Source organism: Phoenix dactylifera, chromosome 2, assembly GCF_051530095.1.
Source record: "Phoenix dactylifera cultivar Ajwa chromosome 2, Ajwa_hap1_PhDact_Kaust_v1.1, whole genome shotgun sequence".
NCBI classification, from domain to species: domain Eukaryota; kingdom Viridiplantae; phylum Streptophyta; class Magnoliopsida; order Arecales; family Arecaceae; genus Phoenix; species Phoenix dactylifera.
In genome coordinates, this window is record NC_143191.1 from 9,522,782 (window position 1) to 9,545,454 (window position 22,673).

The 22,673-nt window shown below is 36.6% G+C and overlaps 2 protein-coding genes and 1 non-coding gene across 4 annotated transcripts in view; 1 reads left to right on the plus strand and 2 right to left on the minus strand.

Annotated features, from left to right (window-relative positions):
- The first annotated feature begins 33 nt into the window (after window positions 1–33).
- TRNAA-UGC (transfer RNA alanine (anticodon UGC)) lies at window positions 34–106 on the plus strand. The gene has a single exon. It is a non-coding gene; the product is annotated as a tRNA-Ala (tRNA).
- A 4,085-nt stretch (window positions 107–4,191) lies between these two features.
- Window positions 4,192–7,894, minus strand: LOC103720590 (protein NRT1/ PTR FAMILY 3.1-like). Its single transcript, XM_008810360.5, has 3 exons — window positions 7,353–7,894; window positions 5,686–6,472; window positions 4,192–5,258 (listed from the first exon to the last, which is right to left on the minus strand). The coding sequence occupies exons 1-3, from the start codon at window positions 7,423–7,425 to the stop codon at window positions 4,328–4,330; spliced, it is 1,791 nt and encodes a 596-aa protein (XP_008808582.1). The 5' UTR covers window positions 7,426–7,894; the 3' UTR covers window positions 4,192–4,327.
- A 10,905-nt stretch (window positions 7,895–18,799) lies between these two features.
- Window positions 18,800–22,673, minus strand: part of PDE327 (FAD/NAD(P)-binding oxidoreductase family protein) — a 38,924-nt gene continuing 35,050 nt past the window's right edge. The window contains exons 10-13 of one of the 2 annotated variants that reach the window (XM_008810356.5): window positions 20,702–20,795; window positions 20,517–20,635; window positions 20,371–20,415; window positions 18,800–19,130 (exon numbers count right to left, since the gene is read on the minus strand). In XM_008810356.5, coding sequence (XP_008808578.2) covers window positions 18,894–19,130; window positions 20,371–20,415; window positions 20,517–20,635; window positions 20,702–20,795 — 495 coding nt within the window. In that variant the 3' untranslated portion in view covers window positions 18,800–18,893. The remainder of the gene's footprint in view (window positions 19,131–20,370; window positions 20,416–20,516; window positions 20,636–20,701; window positions 20,796–22,673) is intronic. The other variant, XR_015975058.2, reaches the window with a different exon arrangement.

The following is a 22,673-nucleotide window of genomic DNA, read 5'->3' on the forward strand; positions in this document are numbered from 1 at the left end:
AGAAATAAAATAACAAGAGACCACTTTCAAACTGGGGATGTAGCTCAAATGGTAGAGCGCTCGCTTTGCATGCGAGAGGTACAGGGTTCGATCCCCTGCATCTCCATGTTGCCTCATTACCGCGTGTTAAGAGTTTTTTTATTTCTTTCTCCTTTTTTATGGCATATTTCGTTGGAAAAAAATTATGGAAAATGAAAACAAAACCAAGGAGTTTTCCATGTGAATAGAAAAGTTCTTTAAAAATGTAGTTATATGTTTTTCAAACTTATTAATTTCTTTTAAATATCTTTCTCTTTGAGAATTTTTTTCATTTTTTCCCTCTATCTTTTATGGTATATTTGGTTGTCAGAAAATTTATGAAAAATGGAAACAAAAACTAGGATTTATACTTGAACGTGAAAAGGTTTTCTAGTAAATAGCCATAAGAGTTGCAAATTTATTATTTTTTCTGATGAAACAAACAAATAGAAAACTAAATTTTGAGAAAAATAAGTTTTTCAAGCAATTTTCTTTTGCATCCAAGCTAGTCAATATTCATAAAGAAATGGCACCCAATACAGCTACTTTTCTTCCTTTCTGAAAGATAGCACACTCTCTCTCTCTCTCTTTCTCTCTCCATCTCTTTGGGTATGTTTTGTCACTAGAGAATCAAATATCAAATATGCAAAGAGAAATAGTTTGATACTTAGAGGAATTTTTTATGTTTAAATACTCTTAGAGAATTTTTTTCTTCTTTAAATTTTCTTAAAGAAATGGCAGTTGAAGTAGATTTTTTTTTATTCCTTTTAGAAAGATAAATCCATGCATGTATATTTTGTCACAAAAAGAAGTCTCAAAATATCCTTAGAGCTTGTTTGTGTAATCTATCATGAAAAAATAAATTGCATATCAAATTTAGTACGAAAAATGGATAAGAGCTGGTAAAATAAATAGTGGGTCCTATATCTATTTTTCTAAGAGAGAAGATAAAACAAATACCATTAAGAAGATGAGATTTATTTTTCATGCTAAATTACCGAATGGTGGTAATTTGAAAATATTATTTTTTGACATAAATGCCCTCATTTATATTATATTAATATTGCATTAATTGTATTATATAATTACTATTAATAATATTAATATATAATATATTATTATATTAATATATAATATATTATTATATTAATATATTATAAATATATTAATATATTTATTAATACTATTTATAAATAATAGTACTATATTTTTTTAATAAAAAATATTAAATATTTATTAATTATCAATAAATCTAACATAGTATTTATTAATAATTAATATACTTGTATTCCAAAACATACTAAAATTTATTTATAATAAGAAATTTATTTGTTATATATAATTAATTTCAAAATATTTATTAAGTCATGTAAATATATTTTAATATTTGGAAAAGCTAATATTAACAATGTTTATGTAAGTGCGTCATAATAGACAATAAATGGGCTGACAAAAAATATTATTACTTGAATTGTTTATTCAAAGATATTATTAAAAGTTTGGCAATATTTTTATATAAGATTATCTTTAACCAAACATAGTAATTTTTTCCAATGTTATTTTTCAGAATAAGTTTTCTACTAACCAAATGTGGCAAAATTTATTTTCCTTCACAATCATTTTTTCAAATAAATGTCTAGGAATCATTAGATTATGGACATGCCCCAACCAAACGACCCTTAGAGAGATGGCTCCTCTATGTTTTGTTAAAAAAAAAAGATTTCGGAATAAGAGAAATAGCCCCGATGTGGTAGTCTTAAGTTTCAACACTCTAACATACTTACCTTGTAATATAAAGTTTTCTCCTAAACTCAGTTTTTCTCAAAGAAGCTTTGTCCATCTCTACAAGTGATTCTAATGATATTTAACAAACATGCATATTCTAATCCGATCAAACTACAGAAGTTACAAGTCAATCATTTAATGAAAAATTCTCCAAGGCACCATAGAAAAGATTTACCTACCATGGACTATAAGTAAATGAACTTCACAATGTAGAAACTAACCGTAAAGGACTCAAAAAAAATTGGGTACCTAAAACAAAGATCTAAACCTTCTCTTACAAGTATGCCTTGTAGCCATGAGCAAAAGGAGGAGATGGTGTCTAGATAGTGGTTGTTCAAGGTGCATGACCAGAGATAAATCACAATTCATCTCTTTGAAGGCTAAAGATGGAGGAAATGTCACATTTGAAGATAAGAACAAAGGAAGGATCATTGGAATTAGATGTGCTGGTATAAATTTCTCTCCTTGCGTTCAAAACGTTTTATTTGTAGATGGTTTAAAGTATAATCTTTTTCGCATTAGCCAACTATGGGATAAAGATTTTAAAGTTAGTTTTGAGTCTTCTTATTGCACAGTAACTAGTATCACTGTTAATGAGATAAAATTCACTAGCCAAAAATAAGAAAATTTTTATATTATTGACTTAGATTATCTTTCTCTTCAAAATGTTAATGTCTTGTGGCCATAAAATTCAAAAACAACAAAACTAGTTGGTTATGGCATAGGAGACTTGCTCATGCAAGAATGAATATGATTTTAAAACTTGTTAAAAATGATCTTATTGTAGATTTCAAAAATAATTTTTGAAAAAAAAAATGTAATGCTTATCAAAAAGGAAGCATACAATAGTTTCTTTCAAACCTAAAAATACGGTTTCAATTTCTAGACCATTAGAACTTTTGCATATGAATCTCTTTGATCTAGCTAGGATAACTAGTTTGGGTGGCAAAAAGTATAGTTTACTAATTATTGATGATTTTTTAAAATTTACTTGAGTTTTGTTTTTGGCACACAAAGATGAAGCTTTTCATATTTTTCTAAGTTTTATAAGAAAATTCAAAATGAAAAGGATTTTTCAATTATTTTTATCTGGAGTGATCATGGAAATTTTTTTGAAAATCATGAGTTTGAAAATTTTTGCATAAAAAATAACTTTTCGCATAATTTTTCTGCTTTAAGGATCCTTTTGTTGTTGAGAAGAAAAATAGAATTCTTGAAGATACAACCCCCTCCATCAACTTCTCTTTTCTAATTTTATCGGTTGTACTCATGCTCGATCAGTGTGAGTCGCCGATGTATCAAAAAAAAAAAAAAACACGGCTCGTACATGTTGTGTGAGAGCAACATCCTAAAGTACTTCTAGATTAAAGCTATAAATACAACTTGTTATATCATGGATAGGGCTCTAATTAGGCCAATACGAAAGAAAATATCTCATAAACTATGGAATGAAAGAAAACCTAACATAAGCTAATTCTATATTTTTGGTTGTAAGTATTTTATTTTGAATAATATAACATTGGAGAATTTGATGCCAAATCAGATAAGGCTATCATCTTTCTAGGTTATTTAACTAATAATAAAGCATATAGAGTCTTTAATAAGAGAACACTAGTAGTAGAAGAATCCATTTATGTTATCTTTGACGGAACTAACCCTCTTCCATCAAAGAAGATAATTTCTCTTGATGATGATGCGGATTTACTTGAAGAAGGAATAGAAAAGTTAAGCAATTAAGGAACCCACCAAAGAAGATAAAAAGCAGAGAAGGTGAAGATAACAAGAAAGATGAAGGTGAGACTTCTTTGGCTATTAATGACCTACCAAGGGAGTGAAGAATTTGTTAAGATAATGCAGAGTGAATTTAAGATAAGCATGATGGGTAAACTGAACTTCTTCATTAGGCTGTGAATCAAGCAAACTACTGAGGAGCTCTTTATCAGCCAAACCAAATATGTAAGAGAGATACTAAAGAAGTTTTGCATTGAGAATGCAAAAGCAATGAAAACCCAATAAGCCCCTCAGCCAAAAGCCAGACAAGAATGAAGGAGATAAACCTGCTAATCACAAATTATATAAAGGTAGGTATCATAGGTTCTTTGTTATACTTGACTACTAGTACGCTCGATATTTTGTTTATGTGCGAGATATCAATCTAATCCAAAAGCCCGGTTGAAGTCACATCCCTAGCTAGAATGTGCATTGTAATACTATGAATATATTATACATATAGAACGTTTACTCTGCGTTTCAAAGGACAATTCGAGGCCCTCTGAAAGGTAATGATGCTTAATTTGCAAACTGGAGCTCCAAGAGTAAGGTCTTGAACAACTAAGCTTAGAGAACATAGAAAACAAAAATGTCACAGCACCACTTCATCTTGTGCAATGAAAGAAAATCAGGATGAATAAGATTTATTACTACTCTCCTTGTAATGTTGACAAAATTCAGATACAAGAGTTACACCAACAGCAATAAGGTTCGCCCATGGAGGGTCAGAATGCCTACCTACAACTGTGTCAAATTAATTGCCTGCATCCTTGGCATCTCTAGTCACCACAGTGGCGAATTCTGTCTCTCGAACACTGACTTCCTCAACCACAACCTTGGAAGGATTTTCAGCCTTCGCCGCTTCCAGCGGCTTAAAAGTATAGAACTTTGCACAAACGATATAGTATATAAGATTAAGCACTTGTAATCCAGACATAAGCCAGTAATAGTCATTCAACTTCCCCCTATTGATGTTGTTCTGGAGCCAATCTCCCTTCTTCTCAGTAAAGTTGTGAACTAGAGTCACCAACAAAGTTCCCATATAGTTCCCAATTGATACAGCAAGCCAGTATAGAGCTGCCGCTGTGCTTCTCATGCTCTCTGGAGCTTGATCATAGAGAAACTCCATGTGCCCCACTGACATGAAGGCTTCAGCCAAGCCATGAATAGCAAACTGAGGCATCAACCAGAAGACACTGATCGGCACGGTCACCTTTTGCTTGTCTAACAGCCCGTGATCGGAGGCGACTGCCTTGCGCTTGATCTCAACGAGAGCTGCAGCCACAGTTGCAAAGATAGCAATGGCCAGACCAATGCCCATGCGCTGCAGGTATGTAATCCCTGAAGGCCTCTTGGTGACTCGACGGGCCACTGGGACGAACACTCGGTCGTAGAAAGCTAGGCCGAGAAGCATGGAGAGGGCCGAGAAGACGTTCATGGATGCTGGTGGGATTTGGAATCGGGCAGTGAGGTGGCGGTCCATCGACCTTGCTTGTTGAATTGCGAATGTGTGGTTGTGTGAGTTCGCAGCTACAAGCAGGATTCCGACAGCCCAAATGGGGATCATCCGAATGATCGATTTAAGCTCCTCGACTCGGTGGACTGTCGATACTCTCCAAAGCCTTGGCTGGCCTGAGCTAATTAGCATATCACCCTCCATCATGATGGCAGCTCGATCGAAGAACCTGCATGCGAGCAACTGCTTACAATTAACTAAGCAATGATAGAGATGGATGACAATTCTTTACATAGCAACTGCTTTTCTCTTCTTTTTTTTTGCAAGAATTTCTGGTTGATTTTCAAGATATTGCCATCAACAACTAGATTTTCTGAACCAGCATTGAAGAAAAGATTTTGCTTTTTCTTTTTCCCTGCACTTTTCAAAAAAAAAAAAACAGCAGGATTCACATTCGTTTAACAAATTTTATACATGATCCTTTGCATGTTCATCAATATTCTTCACTTGAAATATGCAGTTATAGTTGGTACAGTATATAATTTTGTTTCCAGAAATTTCTGCATAATATGTAAGATAGATCAATAAATATGAGATCATAAGATATGTTAATCTTGAACAAGGAAAGGAAGGCTAATGGTGTTAGGCTTACTTACACTAGCTGGTTGGTGTGGAGCAGCCTCCCAGTGGTGGAGATACCAGCATCCAGCTCGTTGTTCTCATAGAGGAGACTAGGATCACCAGGCTTGACGACCTTTCTCTTCCTGAAGGCAGCGACCAGTACCTGGGTCAACCTGATCAATGGGCTTCCTCCTGGCTTCAGCCTAATGTACAGAGGATAGCCTATCACAAAGGCCACCACAGAGAAGAACATGGCAATGGCAGGGATGCCGAAGCCCCATCCCCAGCCCACATTCTCCTGGACATACACCACCACTGTCAATGCCAAGAGCAAAGCCAACGCCATGCTAAAGAAGTAGAGGTTGAAGAAGTTCCACTTTCGTCCCGCGGCATGCCGGGGACGATGAAGGTCGAACTGGTCAGCCCCAAAGGCCATGACGCAAGGCCGGATGCCGCCAGAGCCGATGGATGTGAAGAGGAGAGACATGTAGAGGACCAAGAGCTGCTGTGGGGATGCCTGTTTGCATGTTGGTTTGTAAGGAGGAGAGCAGGGTGGCGGGCGGAGCCCCGGGAGGACTGCTGCTATGGTGAGACCAATCATTCCAAACAGGAAGCTGATGGATCCAACAGTTATGGTCCAGAAGCGACCTGCGAAGGAATCGGCGATCAGAGCACCGATGATCGGTGTAAAGCTCGAGGTGCCATTGAAGTTGGTAAGGGTGTTGGAGGCCTGAACCATGGGCATGTGGAGCTGCTGCATTAAGTATGTGATCATATTGGCATTGAATCCGGTGGCGGCGAATCGATCGCAGAATTCATTTGCTGCAGAGAAGCATGAGCAGACTTGGAAAGATGTATGAAAGTATATGTAGCAATACTAAATGATGAACCAATTGAAAAAGTAATAGTAACAGCCAGGGAGCATTAGTAGAAGCTGAGAAAAGGCCCATTTTTCAGTAGTTCGGTAGGGTGATTCAATCTCATCAAACAATGTAATGAGCCTACTGATTGGAATTAGATGAGGTGGAATTCTCCTAATCAACAGATATCAGGACAGTGAAGCTGTGTCTCTAATTTCTCCAATCAGGTGGAAAGGCAAAGGAGAGCAGATGATACATAATGCTTTTCTTCTTGTTTTTTTTTTTTTTTTTTTTTAGGGAAGAAAAAAAAGAGAGAACAAACACTACCTAACATTTGTAAAATATGCCACAATACTTAACATTACTTTCCAAGGATTCATAGTGATGGTTTTTTTTTTCTTTTTGAGAAAATCTTTTCCCAACCGAGATATCAACTCTAATCAGAAGACAATGAATTTTATATCAAGACACTAGATCTCTCTGCAATTCCTTAGAGTTGGAATGCAAATCTAACAAGCCAAATCCGATACCCAAAATACCAGGAAAAGCAGCAAAAAAAGCCAACATAACTAGAGCCAGACTACCAGAAAAATCACCCCCCCCCCCCCCCCCCCCCCCACCCCCCACAAAAAAAAAAAAAAATTTAGTAGAAGATGATCCTTAAGTTGATGGAATTGAAAATCCAAATAAGAGATCTCAGTACAGCAGAACTGTCATCCAACTCAACAAGCCAGAGAAACAAAAGACCAAAATAAACAGAACAAACCAAGAAACTGGTGAAATTCATAGCAAGTCCAATATATAATGGTATTAAAATAGCATTATCAGTGCATATAGATTACCTAGTATAAATGGCATGGTCCGGAGACCTCCCTGCTTTCTCTTCTTCTTCTCCTCCTTTCCACCCTCAGCCATTGCTCGCGGATAGAGCTATTCCCCAACAGGAGCGATTATATTTATGTGCCTCGAGCGAATGGATCTCTCGCTATCTTCTTCACGTGAAGGAACGATATATATATATAATTACATAGCATCCACTTACAGACAAACTACGCCAAGCCAAGAATTAAGCTTCTCAGGCTCGGCTTAATTTTTTTTTTTTCCCCTTCTCTTGGTTGGACAAGAGCAGGAAATAAATACGTCTCTTGTATCAGCCACGCCAAGCCAAGCATGATGCTGCTCAAGCTCGGCTTAATTCTTTTTTTTTTTTTTTTGTGGTTGGAGGAGAGCACAAAATAAATACCTAAAGCAAGTATGAAAGCTGCGCAGGCGCGACTTGGAAAAAGACAAGTATTAAAGCTGTCTATTATATCAACTTTTTCGCTTTTTTTGGTTTTTTGTTCAAGAGAAGGAAATAAATACATATTGCTTGTAATCCTGGCTCAAAAAGAAACTTTCTTCTTCCATTTTCTTTTTTCTTTTGGTTGGATGAGAGCAAAAAATAAATAGTCTCTTCTGTCAATGCACCACAATCTTGGCTCAAACCTAATGTATTTTTCTTCAGCTTATTTATAAGCTAATTTTTTAATATAAACAAAGTTCGCTTTTTGGCTAATAATGAACAACTGAGTCCATTTTCAGCCTTACAATAATATGGCTCTAAATTAGTAAATTCTTTGCACTCTTTTTATAATAATATGTTAAACTTTTACCGGAAAAACGAGCTGTTAAACTAGCAAATAAAAGATACCTATCCTTCGGATCAGTGAAGGACTAAAGACAAACTATTTTCGTGGATCTCCCTCGACGCCACTTAATAGTCTAAAAGTCTGCAAAGGAACGAAAAAAGTCACAGTCTTGAAAGGCACCTCGCGCTTGGAAGGTTGAATTATTTCTAACTTTAATGGATCTCATCGACCCACACGGTCTTCTACGAGTTATGAGAGCAGTGGGAAATCCACGAAGAGCTAACGCTTTTTTCCGATCGTTTGCTGTCCTAATGTCCTATCATGGGGCCACAATCGGCACATTTTGTTGAGCAATCAAAGGGGTTGTGCTTTATTTCTCGGCACAACAATATGTATTCATGTGATAGGAAATCTAGTTAGGAATGTATCACCTAAGATTCGGATCTAGAATTTCTGATTGTCAAACTGTCATGCCCCCGCCTCCGCGGGGCACATGAGGCACCTAGTGCCCACGTAGGGGCCACATGAGGGGGGAGACACGGGGCTCTCCTGCCAGATATTGTCCGATTTCGGGGCTTTACGCAAGCGTCCTTCACTTCTTTCCGATTTTGCGTATGCAAGATTTGGAGACACCTGCCTCATATGCACAGGTTCTGGACAAGTCTAGCCGATGTGGGATCTTTCATTCATCCATCCTCGGACTATCAAATGTCACGCCTCCGCCTCCGCGGAGCATGTGAGGCACCCAGTGCCCACGTGGGGGCCACATGAGGGGGGAAACACGGAGCTCCCCTGCCAGATATTGTTCGGTTCTGGGGCTTCACGCAAGCGTCCTTCACCCCTCATCGGTTTTGTTTTCCTCCCAAAACGCGTCTATAGAATTTGGAGACACCCGCCTCATATGCCCAGGCTCTAAAATGAATCTTTCCGATATGGGACTATTGGGTCTCACATCCTTTCCACCATCGAACAAGAACCGTCCTCGGCTCTGATACCAAATGTCACGCCCCCACCTGCGCGGGGCATGTGAGGCACCCAGTGCCCACGTGGGGGCCACATGAGGGGGGACACATGGGGCTCCCCTGCTAAATATTGTCCGGTTCCAGGACTTCACACAAGTGTGTTTCATCCCTCCCCGATTTTGTTTTCCTTCCAAAATGCGTTTGCAGAATTTGAAGACACCCATCTCATATGTCCAAGCCTTGGACGAGTCTAGCCGATGTGGGATCTTTCACAAACTGAGATCGAGCAATCCTACTTCGTTTCTTATGTCATTTTTGTGTATCTTTTATTTTTTTTTTCTTTTTTCACCATTAGCAACTCTTTATAAAATTTTTGTTACACTTAGAGCTGATTCAATTCTATTATTGATACTATTCTATAAAGTTCCCTTCCTAGGTCACATATCACAAATGTAGACTCTAGTCTTATTAAACCAAAATATTAATCCTATTCTACAAAGTTCCCTTCCTAGGTCACATATAACAAATGTAGGCTCTAGTCTTATTAAACCAAAATTTTGAAAAAAACGTCCCTTCTTACCCAAGCCTCTTCCTTTTCTTGTGTACTCAACAGATGCTTGCACCTACTTCAATGAAGTGATTGCATAAAAAAAAATAAAAAAGGCCGACTTTCTCTCTTTCCCTCCCACCCCACGTTATTTCAAACTAACATGTTGCAAGTGCAGAGACTTTGAATGCCTTTTGTTTGGCAACTCCAAATCTGCCCATATGGAGCTCTCTATTTGTCATGTGAACCGAGCCCTCAAAGGACTGCGGTTTTTAAGCAAAAAGTCTAGGGTCTTGGACATGTCATTAATTCACATCCATCTCAATCCAAAGAACATTAAAGCACCTTCATCCCGTAGCTCACCTTTTACCATAGTCTCACATTAATTAATGGAAAAGACGCCACACGAGTTTGTTGGCTGGTACTTTTTGTAGCAGTTTAAGCTTTTAGGCTATGAGTCATGATAAATAATATCAGAATCAGTTTCATTATGCATCATAAACTCTATTAGTCAAGTAACCCATCCCTTATTGAGGGATATTAGGATTGAGTAGAATCCGAGCTATAGGTGGGTCTTCCTCTCTCGAATAGGATCCGATTTGTTACGCCCCAGAGTCATTATCCGGGTCAGCCAGGATCGGATTTGTCACGCTCCAAACTCATCATCCGGGTTGGCCACGTGATACGACCGTATACTTCTTAGGACAGAGCCTTAAAGAATATATAAGGCTTGAAAATTTATCACAACCTCAATATCACTAAATAATAGAAATCTTAATTCATACCAAATAACAAAACTGGTCAAATTACAAAATTTAATCATCCAACCAATATTAGTGATGCCCTATTTATTCATCCCTTTCTCATGTGATCTCAACTATAGCAAAGTATCAAGCCACTTGTAACCTACAACTCTGGAAAAAAAAAGAAAGGGGGTTATGAGCTTTACAGCCCAGTAAGAATTCTGAACCACTACACCATAAGCAATAAGAAAATAATCAATTAGCAATATCAGATAAAATGAATATCATATCAATACTCGGAATAAGTTCTTAATTATCATTTTATCAAAAAAGGTGTATATATATATATATATATATATATATATATATATATATATATATATATATATATATATATATATATATATCTGAAATATAACCAATTGTTCGACAACAATTTCTTATATCATTTCAATTATTTCTCATTAACTTGATTTTTATGTTTCTCATTGATTATTTTCCGACTTTGGACTAACCAAGATTATGACTCAGTCCAAGACTGACAAAATTCTATGTATAAACCCGTGGAGGCAATCCCCATGCATTATCCCATGAGCGCCATACCACGCTTCAGCCCGTGGAGGTTATCCCCATGCATTAGTTTATGGGAACTATATCATGATTAAGCCCGTGGAGATTATCTCATGCATAAGCTCATGGAGGCTATCCCCATGCATTACCCCATATGCGCTATACCACGCTTAAGCCCGTAGTAGCTATCCCATGTGTAAGTTCATAGAGCCTATCCATCCCATGAATGTGTTAGTCCAAATCAAATCTTATTTGTCTGATTTACATATTATTCTTGTCAAATCAGTTACCATTTATACAATGAATTTCTCTCAAATTCAAAATATCTTTATTTATATAATCATATTCTAAATATATGAGACGTATAATAACTATACAAATATATTTGTACTTGAAAATATATATAATATATCATCACATGCCAAACCAAATTTATCGAAATAAATCTCACGATGCAAACTAAGCAGTGCAAACTAATAAATATATATATTTGGTGACTGAGCAATCCACACTTAACATGTCCAGTCAATTTAATATTAATATAAAACCAACTTATCCCTTATCAATCACTCGTCATATCAATGAATCAATTATTAAGTAATTACCTAATTTTAGAGTTCTAATATTTTAATTATCTATATTTACTATCCTTCTTTAATTAAAATAAAGGGTTAGGGGCCTTACTTCAATTCAGAAACTAGAATATAAAATCTCGTTGGGCTTCTTTCTTTCCAAATGACTCAATTTATCTAATCAAAAAACATATATCCAATCAAAAAAAAGATAATAGATCAGAGATTATCAATTATGGATCCAATGGTAGCTGACAATAGTCGAGTGCAGGACAAACAACGTCAACTAGGTCGCAGCAACCGACGATTCGAGTCGGTCTGCTTTGGCCAATCAAATCAGTCAACTCATAAAACAATAATCAGACCATAGTATAGGTAACATTATAAAGACTAATGATGATAGAGTCCAACGGTACTCGACAATGATCAGAGTAAGGCTAGCGCGACGGGCAGACATAGCGACACTGGTCCAAAACCTTTTACTGAGGTCAACTTGGATCCGCAATGAAAATATTTGAAACCCTCTTACTGGGTCCATAGAACCATAGGAAGAGAGAGAAACAAAGGAAGAGAAAATCAAGAAAGAGAGGAGAGAGAAAGAGAGAGAAGACTATCTTCTTCTCCCAAATAAGGGAGAGCCACTCTCTCTCTCTTCTTCGAATCAAGGTGGCAGCAGCCAAGGCAGCCTACTCCGCTGGTGGGTGCCCAGGGGGTCCTTTGGCCACAACCTTGCTAGCGACAGTGGCCGATTGACACAAGAAAGAAGGGAGGAAGACAAGATGAATCATGGGAGAACTCGACCTAGATCACAGCTGATCTCCCTAATTGACGGCCACATGATCTCATAGCTCTAGGGAGGTGGCGAAGCTCGGCCTATTTTGGCAGCCGGTGGTGGTGAACATGGGAGGAAGAGATGCCAAAATAGGGTACCCCTGTTTTGGATAAATTTCGGCGACTTGCTAGCTTGATTCACCGTGGCAAAGGCTAGAAACTGAGAAAAGGAAGAGAAAGGCAAATGACACTCACCTCACTTTGGTGACATTTTTGGCGATGAATCAAGGAGGAGACTCGGAGAAAGATCATCGAGATCGGAGACGATTGTTGGACTCATTATGGACGACTTTCAAAGGAGAAAGAGTTAAATAGGCGAAATCCTAGAGTTCTAGTGGAACTTGGATTGTCCAAATATTTTTGATTTCACCAAAAATTCGGAGAGGAAGAAAACTCCCACTGGAGTCTCTCCTCCACTCGGATCGTGCTACAATGCACGATCGGGCTTGGGCCTGGCCTTTTGGGGCCAACCCACATGCCCAAGGGTTGGCTACGGCGTGCCATCAGGCTTGGGCCTGGTCTTTTCAGGCCGGCCCACAAACCTAAGGGCTGGGCTATTACATGATTGTGACAAGGACATCAGAAGATCAAGTAGGAGAGATTATCATATTCCCATATTGACTAATAAAAAAAAAAGTGCCACATGAATTTATTATCCCAATGGCTTAAGTTTTTATATTGTGAGCCCGTAACACTCTTCCCTCTAGCATGCCATGTTTATATCTTCCATATTTCTTCAAGAATCATAGTTTATCTTGGCCACCCATCAAAAACCCTTTTGATTTAGCATATTTATGTCAAGTTCCAGCATATAAAGAACTCCTGACTGCTTCCATGTTCCTTGATGACAAGCTTCATCATGCGGGAGTGAAGGTGGTGGTCATGAGTGGATGGAAGAAAGATTCCTCTAGAGAAAATGCTTCCATGGTGGGGCAAGGGCAAGCAAGAATTCAAGGATGTGAGGACAAATATGGGTGAGGTGTGCAAGCGGTATCGTGTGCTTCAGTCTAACCATTTTTATATGATCAAGTCGGCAGAAAGGCATGGACATGGAAATCAGCAACCTCCGCTGGGATTACCATGGCCAGCCCCTTGACCTCTTGTAATGGCAATGCTTGGAGAAGACCCAAGATCACTTCTATATATAATTGTTGGACAGAAACGAAGCTAGAACTGGTATTTCAAGCACTTGGAAACCACATATGCTGTTATTCTTGACATAGCTACGCGGTGTTCGTCATAAAAACAGGCACAGCTTGGAAACAGGGTTTTGTTTTGTTCTTGGATGGGCATAATGATGAAAGAACCAAACATAGAACCATGTCATTGAAGTCATGAAGGAACACATACAGTCAAGTTTATGTTGCTGTGCCTTGATTTAGCTCTTTCGGCTTGAGATTATGTTAACTAATTATTGAGCAATCATAGGCATGCATCATATAGGAATTAAGGACTACAAATAGTAGTCCACCCCAACCAGTCACCTCCTCGAAGATTACCATCACTAGAAAGCAAATACCCTATGACCCACGCCATAAATGTATCTACCAAAAAATATTTTTATATAGAAAAGGTTGTGAGCAATTACTACGTGTGCAGCTGGACGAAGAAGTTCAAAACGCTTTAAACATCTTTTCTGTAACAACTCAGCACATCATTCCAAAAGCCTGTCGATAAATATTATTTAATTTTTTTAATTTTATATAAATATTTAGAATCTACTCATTAAATATTCAACATGGTACTAAATATACATAAATTTTAATATTTTTACTAAACTAAAGATCCAAATTTATTTAACTTTTATCATAAATACTAATAAATCAATTCATGACCAATCCAAATAAATCTATGCTGTGGTATTTTCTAGTCCATATATGGCCATAAGCCAGATCAGCTCTGATATTATTTTAATGGTTATGAGCTTCATCCAAAAAAAATAGTAAAAAAAATATTATTTAAATTTTTTGGTCTTATATAAATATTTAAAATCTACTAATGCATGGCACTAAACACATCTCTAATTCTCTATACATATTCTTGTATGTATGTATGTATGGTATAATCCAACTAGTTCAATCGTTCTCACCTGCAGAAGATACAATCCGAACCCGGCCATATCCCGCATGACACGTAATGGAGCACTGTCGGCTGTGTGGTGGCGCAGGGATAAGGTTATAGTCTAGTGTTGCTCCACGGAATTCATTGATGAAAGTGGCCTACTTTACTGAAAACGTCTGAATCAACGCAGAACATTGTTGACTATTCCCACCATTCCCACTAGATTCTCAGTTAGCTGGAAAGGTTTTTGACTTCTTGGAAAGAAGAGGAAGCGAGGTGAGAAGGTTGCACACGCCATTCTAAAGAAGAAACACCAACCTGATTGCCTGCTGGCACCTGAAATGCCGGGTTTCATGTCTCATGCATGACCAATATTTGCATTGACGCCCCACCATCATGTGTTGTAATTAAAATCTCGGGAGACACCCTTCTATAAGTTTGACGATCGGAAAATCAAAGTCTTAGCTCTGGTAGTTTTCATTGCTCATGAAGCAGTTTTCACGCACGATGCCTTGTTCTACCTACCTAAAAGGAGGCTTTCTGCCACCAAGGTGGTAGCCCAGTTAGAACGGAGCGTTTGCTTCCAACCAAGTAGTTACAGGTTCGAAACACGCAGGCGTCGATTAAATTTGGAGACCGAATACCTCACGCCTGGACACGGAATCTGGAAGTGCTATTGGTCGGCTAGTAACCTGGGTGGTGCTATGTGTGACGTACTCACACGGTGGGTCGGGTCGGGTAACCGAGCCGGCCCACGGATGGGGAGGGTATGAGTAAAACCGGCCGGGGTGTCCAATACACGGTCATTTCTGCCCGCATCGAACATTCTCCTGACGGGGTGGGGGCTCAGTAGGGACTGCTACGCGGGAGTGGGCTTGTCTCTTCCTCCCCTCTTCCCTTTTTTTCTCAGCCAAAAAAAAAAAAGAAGGAAACTTTCTCATTGCGGCAAAGTGAACTTATAGCAATGGCTGTAACTGTCACCATATAACCGCAACATCAGCATCTGCTTGACCATCGCTAGAAAAATTGTTATATTAATGACTACAAACCATCGCCACAACAAGTTATATTAATGACTACAAACCATCGCTATAAGGTGGTTTCAGAGCATCACCCACCAAGAGCTTTTAGTGATGCCACCTGTTGCGATGGTTCACCAACCATTGGTATAAATTTTATTAATAGTTTTCCTTTTTTTTGGTGCGGCTTTAATTGCTACTATAAGTCTTTTCCCGTATATATGGTATAGTATAATATAGTATAGAATTATTTAGTCACAATATAGCGCAAAGGACTAATTTGATATTTTCAAAAAATATAAGTTTGGCGGCCATTATTGAAAAGATCAGCAATTTCATTAAAAAACAGTGAGAATGATCATGCAAAACACCTTCAACTAATTAAAATCAGAATAATGGACAATAATAAACTATTAATGGCTCTATTTTCTCTACTCACTGTTTACAAAATAAACTGCTTTACTAATTTACATTTTATTAGAGCACTGCTAAAAATAAAATTTTAAACAAAAAACATATATTTTATTTTATTTTATTTTATTTTATTTTATTTTATTTGCACCATGGACAGGTTGCAGGTGGACAAATAAAATCAAATAATGTAACATGAAGGAGATAATGAAACTTTTGGGGCGTCGCTTCAGGTCATTATTTTGTACACTGACTCGATAGATGCTTGCCTCTGAGTATAACGGATTCCAGCTGTTTTGATGGATACTGAAACTATAACTTAATCCTGCAAACTGATATATTTTATTAATACCTTTGCATCAAAATTTTTGTATCATTGTAGCGACATGAGTTTGGCGCATGCAGAACTCGTTGAAAGGCGCCAGAGATGTCTATCAGCTTAGATAGATCAAGAATGGTGATATTTGAGACAAAAGTTATAACTGGGGGAGGCTAGTCCATTGCCTACAACCTTTTCTATATAAAAATCATTAAAATTTTTTTATTAATTTTATAAAACGATAGAGCGAGTGCTACAGTTTTTTTTGTCTCTATTTGCTGGAATCAGAGTAGTTAAGAACAAAATAACGAATGAATGCGTAACGCATAGAAATTTACCAAACAGTTCAATGATCCGATAATATTATATTTTGCTATTTGAGTAAAAAAAAGCATGAATTTGATTCTGATTAGAATCCATCATATATGATTGAGTCGGGCATAAGTACAAAGTGACTCCTCCTAACCTCAAAAATAAAATAAAATTCAGATCGACTAATATATCTTTTTCGAATGCTAAGGACAGAATATTTATTATTTATTATTTTGGAAACAACAAAATAAGCCCCAGCACTATCACCACCTCGGATAAGAAAACTTGATAGAACTGCAGCCATCTGACATGCATTTCTACCTTTGAAAAATCTGCAGCATAAATCTCTCTCGGTTTCTTTCACTCAAATCACGACGCACATTCTTCCATCCTATTGTTAGGAGAATGACAACCAGGGACGACTTATCGCAAAGTATAAATTGATATATAGCTTGATAGTTAAATAATTATGTTAGATTACATGGATTAATGATTGAATTCTTTTATATTAAACTGAATTTTATTAAATGACCAAATAAACTGCAGTCTTCTTTCATCTTTCTGGATGGTTCACTGACTTGCTTGCAAGCTGCTATATCAAGAAAAAAGAGACTTGGAACTTGCAATTATTAATCCTTTGGAAAAGGAGTTTCTTAATAATCAAAACAAAGAAACAAAAGAAAACAGAAAGATTTTCCTATCAGATTTCTCTAACAGATAAACACAAATTTCACGTTTAGAAATATTTTGATTAAAGAAAGAAACTTGAAAGTCCAAAGGGAAAACAATGATTCACCAACTCTGGAAAGAATTCAAAAAGCTGAAAGCTAAACAGAATAATAAAACTAAAAAGAGTGTGATTCTTAAATTCATGAGCATAAAAATGAAGCATGACAGAGATCAAAACAATGTACAAATTGCATAAACAACACCACCAGAAACAAATGGATCATCACTCATTTGCAAATTACAAAGGTTTCCTGAATTAACCAAGCACAATTGTGAATAAATCATGGTGAGTAGGGTAATTCTTAATTTGTTTAGGTGTAATAACTCGAAGAATCATTGAACCAACGAGAAAATCAAGAATTTACAAGTAATTTCAAGAATCTTGCTACTATACGCTCTCCCTTTCTCTCATCTCCAAGTATTGTCAGAATCAAATGCCAAAGTTGAATTAATATATCACCCTTTTGATATGAAAAACAAGTTACGATTCTTCAGTTGCCTTAGGTAGTGTGGCAGCAAATTCATTATTAGAGCTTGAAAGCACGCACAAGGATCCTGGATTATAGTGGTAAATAAATGACATAACAAAATAGGTAAAGGTTGCTGTCATCACTCAAGATCCAAGATATATCCACACTTTGAGTAATAGTCATGATGACCCATGCGCTTTTCTTCTGGTGAAAGAAAAAGGTGGTAGTTTGAGTTCACATTATTTTACTTCAGTTTACATTTTTTTTTTTTTTTTGGAATATATATGCCAAGAAATTATTCTTGAAAGATCCAGCATTTTACTTCTTTTCTTAAAAAAAAAAGGATTTGCTAGAGTGCCCTATCTCCTGTTTGTATGCATGAACTTGTTCATCCCCACATGCATCTGATACAAATCCAACAACAGGTGTAGCTATCAGTGAGGGCAACCTCATTACCATTTCCATAGGACGTTTCCTAGACCATTCCCTTTGGAGAAATTAATCAATCAACTATCTGAGATGTTAGCTTAACATTCCAGGGAGAAGCTGAATTCTCTTTTCATTTTTTTTTTTTGGAGTGGAAAAGCTGGATCTTTTTCTAAAAGTAATCACAGTTTGTAAGGACCAACATGCAGCACATCATCAATTAAAACTTTGGCAAGAAAATTGATCATAATGCTACTCATTGAATATCTAAGTAGTTCCACCAAGTAGCTGAGCTGACTACCTATGGAAATTTGGAATTGGCTCAGGCACACTGCAAATTGTTAAATTGTTCATTTTAGACAAAAGATCAAAACCAAGAAGACTTATCTAAAGCATTTGGAACTGACTTTATGTAATCCTTATTAGACATTTTCTTTTTTAAGGGCGTTCTAGTAAATGGTCAGCGTAATTTTTCTAACATTCATCATGATAGATAGGTTGCGTGAGCTTGTAATTTTTCTTTACAGTTTATCGACTACCAACAACAGAATGACTTTATTTCCTGACAATCAGAACTAAAATCTAATAACGAGACAAGTTATCCTTTGTTTTGAATATTTGAAAATGTTAACACATGGACTATAAAATATCTATGCATTATTGATGCCGAGGTTCCTTTTTTAACCATGTTTTAGCAACCAAATTTTGCTTCATAAATTTAAATGTGAACTTATACAAATGGGGGGAAACATGCAAATTTAGGCAAAAACTTCGAAAGCATCCTCAATATTTTACAAAACCTGTATTTTTCTGAGCTTTACCCAATATTGACTCTATATCACCCTGATATAAACCGAGACTTTTGGCTACAGCAAAACCACAATACATACCATCAACAGCAGCACTGACGATCCCACCAGCATAACCTGCACCTTCTCCAATTGGATACAGCCCTTTCAATGATGTACTCTCATACGTATCTGCATGACGTAAGATCTGCACAGGGGAACTTGTCCTTGTCTGCAAACATGGGGAATTTAGAATCAGAGAAAACTTTTGAAATGCTCCAATGTTGACATTGGAGAGAGTATGAACAAAGTTTAGTTAATTGCCTCCAATAGATTGTCCACATGGCTCTGCTCAATGAACAAAAATTCTTCATGCTAAGGAAGCATGAAATAATGTCTCAAGGAAACGCATAAATTCCTCAACGCAAGCAAAATGCAGAATTATAAAACTCTCATCTTTCTTGTATAAAACAGAAATGATGAAAACTAAACCTTCATGCACCAATTATAAATATTGAAGCATAACTCAGACAACCGTAATTTGAGCCCACTTGCCCTCCGACTGCATGTGCAGAAATCAACTGCTGGACTAGTTGACTCATCGAGTCATCAATTTAGCCAACTTGATTAGGAAAACTCCTATGAGCTAAGCATTGGATACATCACCATTTACTATTTTACAACTTTATATAACTCTACATATTAATATATGATTTGAAACTCAAGCTGCAAGAACACAGTTGAGTATTCAAGTTGACTCAACATGGCCACAAGACAAGTTCGAGTTTTGGGTTTTGCACATTGTGGCCTAACAGGATTATTTCATCATGAGCTTGGTCAACTTGACCCAGAAAACTCAGATGAGTCAAGTTGACTCATCACCATTTACTATTTTACAACTTTATATAATTCTACATATTAATATATGATTTGAAACTCAAGCTGCAAGAACACAGTTGAGTATTCAAGTTGACTCAAAATGGCCACAAGACAAGTTCCGAATTTTGGGTTTTGCATATTGCAGCCTAACAGGATTATTTCATCATGAACTTGGTTAACTTGACCCAGAAAACTCGGATGAGTCAAGCATTAGATATGATATCCTTTTTCACTATTTTCCATGAATGTTATAAGTTCATATAAATTTATGAATTGGAAATTTTCTCTCATTTTATAAAATTTTATAAGTTTACATATTAATTTATCAGTTGAAATTTAAGACTGAGAATGCAGTTGATACATAAGTCAAGATGAGTTCAAGTTTTGGGTCCTGCAATACATTTCTTTATACAAAGTGGTATACTGAAAAACTTCACACTAAACTGTCCATGCAAACATCTGGAAGTTTTGCACACAACAAAGAGTCAAGATACAATTAAAAGAGGCTCCAGAAGCAATGTAGTTAGTTCCCGATATTGAGCAAAGGAAATAAAAAAAATAAAACTGAGAATTGAAAGATTTAACAATATTACCTCAACACCATGAAGGAGGGCATCCCGGGAGATAAAGCCTGGCAGCTGCAGATATCAACAAATTCAAAACATCAGAAAATGCAAATGTTGCAGAGAGATAACAATTCCACCTGTTCAATAATCAAAGGAGAAGCAAAGGAAAAAACCTCTTTATCGAACTTTAGTATCGCATGCTTGAAAGCTTGTGTAATGTGAGAGGGGAAGAGCTCATGGAGGTTTGAGGCCTGAACTCCCAAGCGGTAGCTTGATGGTGGTAGAGATGTAACTAAGATAAGAATCAAAGTTAGTTTCAGATTAGGAAGAAGCAATATAGAATACAAACAATTATTACCTGACAATTTGTTCTCCAAAAAATCAGTAACAGCTTGTACAGGGACAACAAAATTTCCACCCCCCATTAATGCTGCTCTTCTTTCAAATTCTCGCTAATCATCAAAATTTGAACAAAATAAATAAAGTTTATCAAAGAACAGTGACAGGCTCTCCCTTTACTTAAATGATCAAACGTAAAGAAATAGTGGCATCCTTCATTTAAAACTCTAAACTTGAACCAGCATCCAGGAAGCTGGTAGAATAATAATGTCTAGATTTGACATGGAACAGAAATTCTGTCATGACTCACTACCACTTCAATTCGATGAGACAAATTAACAAATTACAATATATGTTTTAAATTTTTGTTACTAAACGTGCTGGACCTGTTTGGATGACCATGCAGATTGTATGTAGAATAATTCCTATAAATGACCAACAAGAGAAGGGGCTAGTGGTGGGGAGAGAAGGAATTCTTCTGATTGGGGAAACCCCAGCACAAGAAATCAAAAAGATAGTGGAATGCCGGATATCACCTTTTGCACAGAATTTGGCATCATATTCCTTGGGATTGTGCAAGGTGGCTTCCCTGATAGCACCACTTTCTTCTCTCCAATTTTTACCCATTATTTCTATTGCAACCATATTTAGGGTTTACCCAATAGACAGTAAATGCGAGCATCCAAAGAGGCCCTTAGTTAAATAGTTAACCTTGTTGATAGGCATGTATGATTAACCACAACCATATCCAACAAGTGGTCTCACACTTATGTTGTTTGAGTAATAAATTATTAATTGCATGGTATGCCGAACCGAGCCAAACCACTTGGTTCACCATACTGAACCGAATTGGGGTGGAACCAGATTAGTTCATACCTGTTTTTCAAGAAATACCCCCGAACCGCTTGATCGAAAGGCCTAAGAAGGCCTCCTGAGCTTTCTCAGACCATTCTTCTGTTTCTTTTCAACCCCCACCCCCCCACCCCCCCCCCCCCCAAATTCTACCAAAAACCTCATGATTTCGACTATTAAAGGAGGATCCAACTCAAAACAAGATAAGGTGGCTCTCCCCTAACTCATTTCTTCTCCTTTTTTTTTCCAACATTGAAAAATGCCGAAAAAATTCCAAAATAAAGGGAGGTCATGCCAAAATTTCCAATTTTGACATGATTTCATGATATATTGTAAATCTATGGATGATCTATACAATGAGACTAAAATTTTTAATTTTCGTTAAATCTATAATTTTATAAATTAAAAAATAAAAAATAAACAAAATAAAATAAAATTCAAAAAATAACGGTAGGGCATGCAAGCTACTCTCGACCTAAATATGGTATCCATATATTCAACTTTGGATGCGATCATGCACACAGTGGCCTAGGCCCAAATTTAAATAAAATTAAAAAATAAGTAGCTCTTGATGCAAGCCCATTCGCTTAGAAAAATATATGTAGCATCATGGCAGGGTTCTACATGGATCTGAGATCAAATTAATTTTCTGAAATATTTATATTTAAAAATTATTTGTTAATTTAAAAATTATTAAAAATATATAATCAGTGCAAAATAATATGAAAAATTAGTACTACGTATTACATAATTCAAAAGTATTTTCTGAAGTAGAAAATATTATTTTAATCATAACAAAATTTTACGATTTTTAAATAATTAATCAACTGACATGCTTGATAAACACGCAGAAAGAGATCCATCAAGAAAAAAGGATCCAGAGCGTGATATTGATTGGGATCATAGACAAATGTTCTCGAGTCGGTACTATTAGAGATGCAACTAATGCAACACAAAGTTTAAGGAATGAGGGGTAATCAAGTTAACGTAGCACCCGACTGGTAGTTATACCGATATATCTATGTGCCAAGAATACCCATAGAAGATTCGACAGCTAATAAAGACATACTTTACTGATTTTAGAGCAGTGAAGGACATGGTTGCTAAGAAGAAGACAGAGGTGGACCGCCGAGTGGCAA